Here is a 6,752-nt window from a genome sequence, read left to right as displayed (position 1 = left end):
TTGTGTTTGCAAAATGTGTGTTTGACTAAAAACTTGAAAATCACATGCCAATTCTTCTCATTACTTCTTAGTGATGCATTTGCAGTGTGACACCTGTAATCTATCTTTGTGTAGTTTCAATGTTTTATATTGTAGCTTCAATGTTCTTTTAAGTTGTGGTGCAAGGTGCACATGCATTGCCTCTGGAGAGGAGTCCTGTGAGGGAAGGTGCGCTCCACACTGTTGGCCTGCAGGGTTCAGCTGTGTGGTGCAGGCTGCACACTGGGTGAAGGTAAACCTCTCTGGGTAGATGATCCAGTTCTGCCAGCCCAGGTCTAGCAGAGACAGACAGACAACACACCACATGTCACTTCACATATGGGAAACCATACTGGCAAGGTTTTTGAGTGTTTGTCAAACCTTGTATGTAGATCTTAGAGACCAGTTGACAGCAGTGTGACCCTGTTGTATTTCCAGAGAACTCTTGCTGGGAGTTCCATGCTGAAATAGAGAATAACAGTCATTGTTGGGAAAGTTACTCTGAAAATATAGTTTACCAAGCTACCAATTACTTCACACTGGAATTAGTTAAGCTAAACTAAAGCTACCGCTAAGAAACATATAGTTTACTTAACTAAAGTTACTTCGAAAAGTAGATCACTACATCCAAACTACTTYGTGAAAAATTATTATATCTAAGTCTAAAATTTCATAGACAACAAATTGCAAGAACAGTTTACTCGGGAGTCAGATGTTAACATAATGTGTGATTTAGCCTATTAAACACAAAAACAATGTTTCAAGTGAAAATTAGGAAGGTCTGATGCCGAAAAAGAAAGGAAATCTTGCCTACTTTACCCATATTTTTTGTTCTTTTTGCAAAAAAAATTGTGTGTAGTTCCAGTAGTCTATTTCTATTGGCACAAGCACTGTTCACACCCCTCTTGTTGGCGGAGAGAACATTTTGCAGGTTTAAAGTTCATTTCCTGCAATTCTATACATTTTGCCATGGGGAGGGGTGGCCGAGAAAATGTTGCAGTTTTAAAGCAAATTTTCTTGCAATTCTATATATTTTGCCATGTCTAATGTGTATTCATGGATTATTTCAGTGACTCACCCATTACAACAAAATCTATGGGCAAAAAAAACCTTTGCTAAAAAACATTAGCTGAAATGGGCTAGTTGATCTGTACATTTCTGACAAGTTATGAATAGCTCTCTAAGGTATATAATGACTGACTACTATTACAACGTTCAAGAGTAAGTTGAAAGCCGGACTGAGTTCCTTAAAAAATAAACTGAGCTACACCACTACATGGCAAACAAGTAATGAACTAGTGAAAACACTACCAAGATTTGAATTTAGTTCAACTACCACCAAGCTACTGCAAAATGTAATTCAATTACTAATTGAACGAACAAGAATAATGTCAGACTTCAACAAATCTGTGTAATAAGTGACTCAAACAAATGGTGGGAATCTCAGACTATTATCTAATGTAATAAAAGTGTTCACTATCAGTGATGCTCTTCTGAGTTACATTACACAGCTTTACCATTGCTGTCCAGTGCTGTCTGAGAGTCACTGCGTTGGGTTGTGAACGCAGCCATCCACTGCTCCCTGAGTGAGGCCAGTCCAGTCCCCTCCATCTGAGGCTCTCTCTGCAGGTTCAGACCCCTCAGAAGGAACTGTTTGATGTCAGACAGGGGTTCCCCTTGGCAACTGCAACAAGTCAATAAGGGGACCATTACTCCCCAGATTTTTTCATACAGTAGCCTACTTGACAATCAACATCTCAATAAAATGCATTTCCTTCAGCCAAGAAAAAAAGGCAACAATCTTCCCTCATGCCTTCCACAATTATGATGCAATATGCATATATTTATCTAAGACATAGTCTGACATTGAAACCATAATAAAGACATGATTATACAACAGGCTTATTGACATCACAGTGTGTTCAGAGAACAGGATGACATTGATATGTCTTTAGAATGGGTAAATGTATGGTGTCTAAAGTTGCAATAACACTGTTATTTTCTCTGATCAAAACACCCGCTTTTACTGATTACATTAGCATGTCAGTTTTAAAGTACATTGCAATGGAAACACACATTTATTTAAATTAACTTATGTCTAACTATAACATAATCGGAATAGGTTATAAAGTAGGTTATACTTTAACCTAATAACTCCCAAAACTGATTGATGTCATCAACGATGTAGATCATTTCATCAATGAAAAGCATAACATGCATTCACTGTGAATTTTAAGGTCACATTGACTGATAACGCATAGTGATGTTCCATAATGTATTGCCTGCATAATTGTAATTATCATACTCTCAATAGCAAATGACCCCCAAAAAATGGAATGCAACATTTGCCCAACAGCCTGCTAAGAAAGAACATCTATCATAATATTCTTCAATCATATCTTTGATTATGACTTCCTTGAGAGTATCTACTCCAGGTGTGTCTCACCTGTTCAGAGTGATGACTGGAGCAAAGTCTGTTGGCGTTGCTTTGGGTTTCTGCCCTGAGGATTTCAGAATAAAAGTTTCTCCCAGGGGCCAGCTAGAGAGCACAACCATCAGATATCGCAAGATAATCATCTTTCTCTGCAGACAGATTGACATCCAAGTTAGAATCCAATMAAATCGTTGGTGTGGTTCTTGTAGTCCTATTCTGAGAGGAAAAGGGTCTGTTGACTGCTTTGAGATGTGTTTGCGTGAAGTGATGCTCGATGGTCTGATGATCATTAATTGTGTAGTTGGATTGTGGAGGTGCCTGTGATGTGGTCATCCTCTCTCGCTCTTCGTCCTGTTTAGATACATGGGGAAGACATCATTGTAGCATACTACTATAGAATCGTATTTCACACAACAGTTGCCAGAATTACTTGCACCTCTGGAGAGAGATTTCACTGTCCTTCTAGTGTGAGATGCCATGAGGGGAGAGAGAGATACACACACATGCACGCACCCACCCACCCACCCACACCACCCACCCACACACACCACACACACACACACACACACACACACACACACACACACACACACACACACACACACACACACACACACACAACATACTCACAGACACACATAAAGAGAGAGAGAGAGAAAAACACTTTGTTTTTCTTTGACTTGTTTTTATTGGCCATGGGGTGTACTACCGAGTCTATGTAGCAGTTTCCTCCAAGATGATAAGCCAGCAGGTGTTTTGGGAGTAAACATTGAACTGTTCATAACACTCTTGATGTAGGAATGAGGTGCTTCAAGATAACAAAACCACAGAAAAAAAGTATGATATGGAATATATCGAACACAAATACTGTACAGTTGAGCCATGCTCATTGTCATCTGCCATGTCTCTCCACACAATTCATTTCTACACCCTGGCTCAACCCTAACAATAGCCATACACTAACTAACATCATGTCCACACCTTGGTCAACCCTAACAATAACCATACCTAATACTAACCCTAGCTCCATGTCCACATCCTGTCAACCTAACAAACCTAACATAACCCTACTCATGTCCATCCTGGCTCAACCCTAACAATAGCCATAACCCTAACCCTAGCTCCATGTCCACATCCTGGCTCAACCCTAACCAATAACCCTAACACTAACCCTCAGCTCTATGTCTACATCCTGCTCACCCCTAACAATAGCCATAACCTAACTAGCTCCATGTCCAATCCTGGCTTCAACCCTAACAATAGCCATAACCCTAACCCTAGCTCCATGTCTACACTTTGGCTCAACCTGGCTCAAACCATCACGCTGCCCAAAGTTAAATAAGGTTGGAGTAATGGAGAGGACAGTGTTTCACTATCACAGGTGCGTGATCTTTTAAATCAACAATAATATGTTTACAAACAATCGTAACAGCAACAGAAAAATTGGTTCAACAGCTTTCTCCAAATACTGGTGGTCTCAACTAACAAAATAATGGATGATCTGACTAGAGAGGTCCAATACCTGACCAACAGTTTTCAGTTCTACCAGGGAGGGGTGGATGTCCTGAAAAAGACTTGCAGTAAGATGACAACAAACTCTAAGTCCACGCGAGATGACGTCAGCACTGTCTGTGAATCAGTGGCGGTCGGATCGTTTAAGATGAGGGAGGACTGTAATGTTTTTTATGAGGATGGCCTTATTTCTATTACAGCATATTGGATGACTGTCATTCATATTCCCTTCACCCAGTTCAACGTAATATCGATAAGTTTAAGCTACTACATGATACTAGAATTTTCACTATACCCATCATGAGGTTATTACAACCTAGGCTATGAATGAAAATTTACAACGTACAGTGCATTCGTAAAGTATTCAGACCCTTTGAGTTTTTCCCCACATTTTGTTACGTTACAGCCTTATTCTGAAATGGATTAAATMGTTTTTTTCCTCTTCAATCTACATACAACACCCCATAATGACAAAACAAAAACCGTTTTTTTATCAAATTTATWAAAAAWAWKAAAAATGAATGAAATACACATTTACGTACAGTAGTACCAGTCTAAAGTTTGGACACACCTACTCATTCAAGGGTTTGTGTTTATTTTTACTATTTTCTACATTGTAGAATAATAGTGAATATATCAAAACTTTGAATAACACATACGGAATCATGTAGTAACCAAAAAAGTGTATTTTATATATATAATATATTTTATATTCTAGATTCTTGAAAAAGTAGCCACCCTTTGCCTTGATGACAGCTTTGCATACTTTTGGCATTCTCTCAACCAGCTTCACCTGGAATCCTTTTCCAACAGTTTTGAAGGAGTTCCCACATATGCTGAGCACTTGTTGGCTGCTTTTCCTTCACTCTGTGGTCCAACTCATCCCAAACCATCTCAATTGGGTTGAGGTCGAGTGATTGTGGAGGCCAGGTCATCTGATGCAGGACTCCATTACCCACCTTCTTGGTCAAATAGCCCTTACACAGCCTGGAGGTGTGGTGGGCCATTGTCCTGTTAAAAAACAAGTGATAGTCCCACTAAGCGCAAACCAGATGGAATGGCATATTGCTGCAGAATGCTGTGGTAGCCATGCTGGTTAAGTGTGCCTTRAATTCTAAATAAATCACAAAAATGTAAACAATAGGCCTATAGCAAATGCAGCATACGGCATTCACTTTTCACATGTAAATAGCACTTTTCAGTAGTGCTCAAAGCATGCCATTCCATGAGCGCAGTATTCATTTTTCTACACGAATCAATGAGCCTAATCAGTCCTCCATGACAACAAAATCATAAACAATAGGGCTGGCTAATAAGTCCATATTTAGTTTACATTAAGTCTTTGTCACTCTGTATTTAGAAACCAAGTGAGATCCCCTCAAACAAACACACAAACCTCATACCTAGCAATCACGTCGATACAGACAGCTGTAATCAACGATGAAGTCATGGTACGTCCCCAAACAACACACGTTGCCCTTTAACAGGTACAGTATGCCGTCCTTCTATATAAAGAAGAGTCTACTCTAGCCGCATCAAGTCATTAGCCAGCCTAATCCACTCGAGGCTTGTTGCCTTGATTAAGCCATAATGCCAAACAAGCCACACCAGAGTACAAGAGAGCAACAAGAGWGCTGCCATATGGAATAGCAGCACATGATGTCAGTAGTGAAGTATAAGAATTAAGTGGAAAATATTATTGTCCACCTCACTAGTATGTATGATCTCAAACCTTGACTTGATGTGTGTGGATTGAAGAGAAATGCAAAGGTGCAAATGCTCCAAGAATACATACTGAGACCAACCATTCATGGCCAAAATACTTGGGAACTTGTTGACAGAGTAGCGCCGGTGACCAGGTAAGTTGTTTTTCTTTGATAAAAGCATTTACATTTTCATATGGCTATGTTAAAGGGGCAATCTGCGATACTACATACTCATTGATTCTTCAAGAATATAAGTTATAAATGCTTAATGAGCTTAGTTCAACTGTCATACCCCATCAGAACCCAAGATATATGCTTGTTTTATCGAAACAGTGGCGGTGTGGCCGCTTCGTTATTGTTCTAACCGCAGATTGGTCCTTTAAGATGGTCTCTTACCATTTTAGTGTTTCCTGAATGAAAAAAGTGGAAGAGAAGAAAAAGAAGAAGCAGAAGCAGAATAAAATGAATATCTCAAATTATTATGGGAAGTAAGATGTTTGATAACAGATGTAATTAATTCAACATTAATTCCATAATGTACCTCTTGTCAGCTCAATCAGAGATTGTGATTGTCAGATGTTATGTGATAGACTTTTAATTTGTCTGTTTTTCTTTGATCTTATGTACATTAAACCCGCTAGTCCTTTAAAAACAACGCTGACTTTCCATTTCAGAAACACAATCAGCTTTTGAAACACAGAAATCAACACTCACAATGTCATAGAAACAACAGTATTTCCCATAATGGTTTGTTACATGATAGCCACTGGTATATACATACATTTCAGAAACTAAAAGTCACAATACATTTTATAGGCCTTACCAAACTTGCCAAAGGGTAATGTAAAACTGTTTCAACATCTAATTTCATAGAAGTCATGTAATTACATAGAAGTCATAGAATTACATACATAGTCTCTACTGTAGGATTGAGGTCAATCAATGAGGCCCGAGGTGAGCCAGAAGATAACAAGATTAAAACGTTGTCTCAGGGAACATTATCACCCATCACCGTGCTCTCATTGGTTTCTGTGTAGTGGACATGTTTGTCTGGGTAGGATCTATTTTGGTCTTTCAGTGTT

The 6,752-nt window shown here is 39.0% G+C and overlaps 1 protein-coding gene across 1 annotated transcript; it reads right to left on the bottom strand.

The window, feature by feature from the left end:
- LOC111974536 (uncharacterized) lies at positions 1-2,722 on the bottom strand. The gene is made up of 4 exons (XM_024002295.2): positions 2,465-2,722; positions 1,536-1,702; positions 400-480; positions 1-314 (listed from the first exon to the last, which is right to left on the bottom strand). The coding sequence occupies exons 1-4, from the start codon at positions 2,617-2,619 to the stop codon at positions 61-63; spliced, it is 657 nt and encodes a 218-aa protein (XP_023858063.1). The 5' UTR covers positions 2,620-2,722; the 3' UTR covers positions 1-60.
- Between the last annotated feature and the right edge of the window lie 4,030 nt (positions 2,723-6,752).

This window comes from Salvelinus sp. IW2-2015, linkage group LG15 (assembly GCF_002910315.2).
Source record: "Salvelinus sp. IW2-2015 linkage group LG15, ASM291031v2, whole genome shotgun sequence".
Classification (NCBI taxonomy): domain Eukaryota; kingdom Metazoa; phylum Chordata; class Actinopteri; order Salmoniformes; family Salmonidae; genus Salvelinus; species Salvelinus sp. IW2-2015.
Note: the sequence above shows the minus strand (reverse complement) of the source record. Positions and strands in the feature narration are given on the sequence as shown.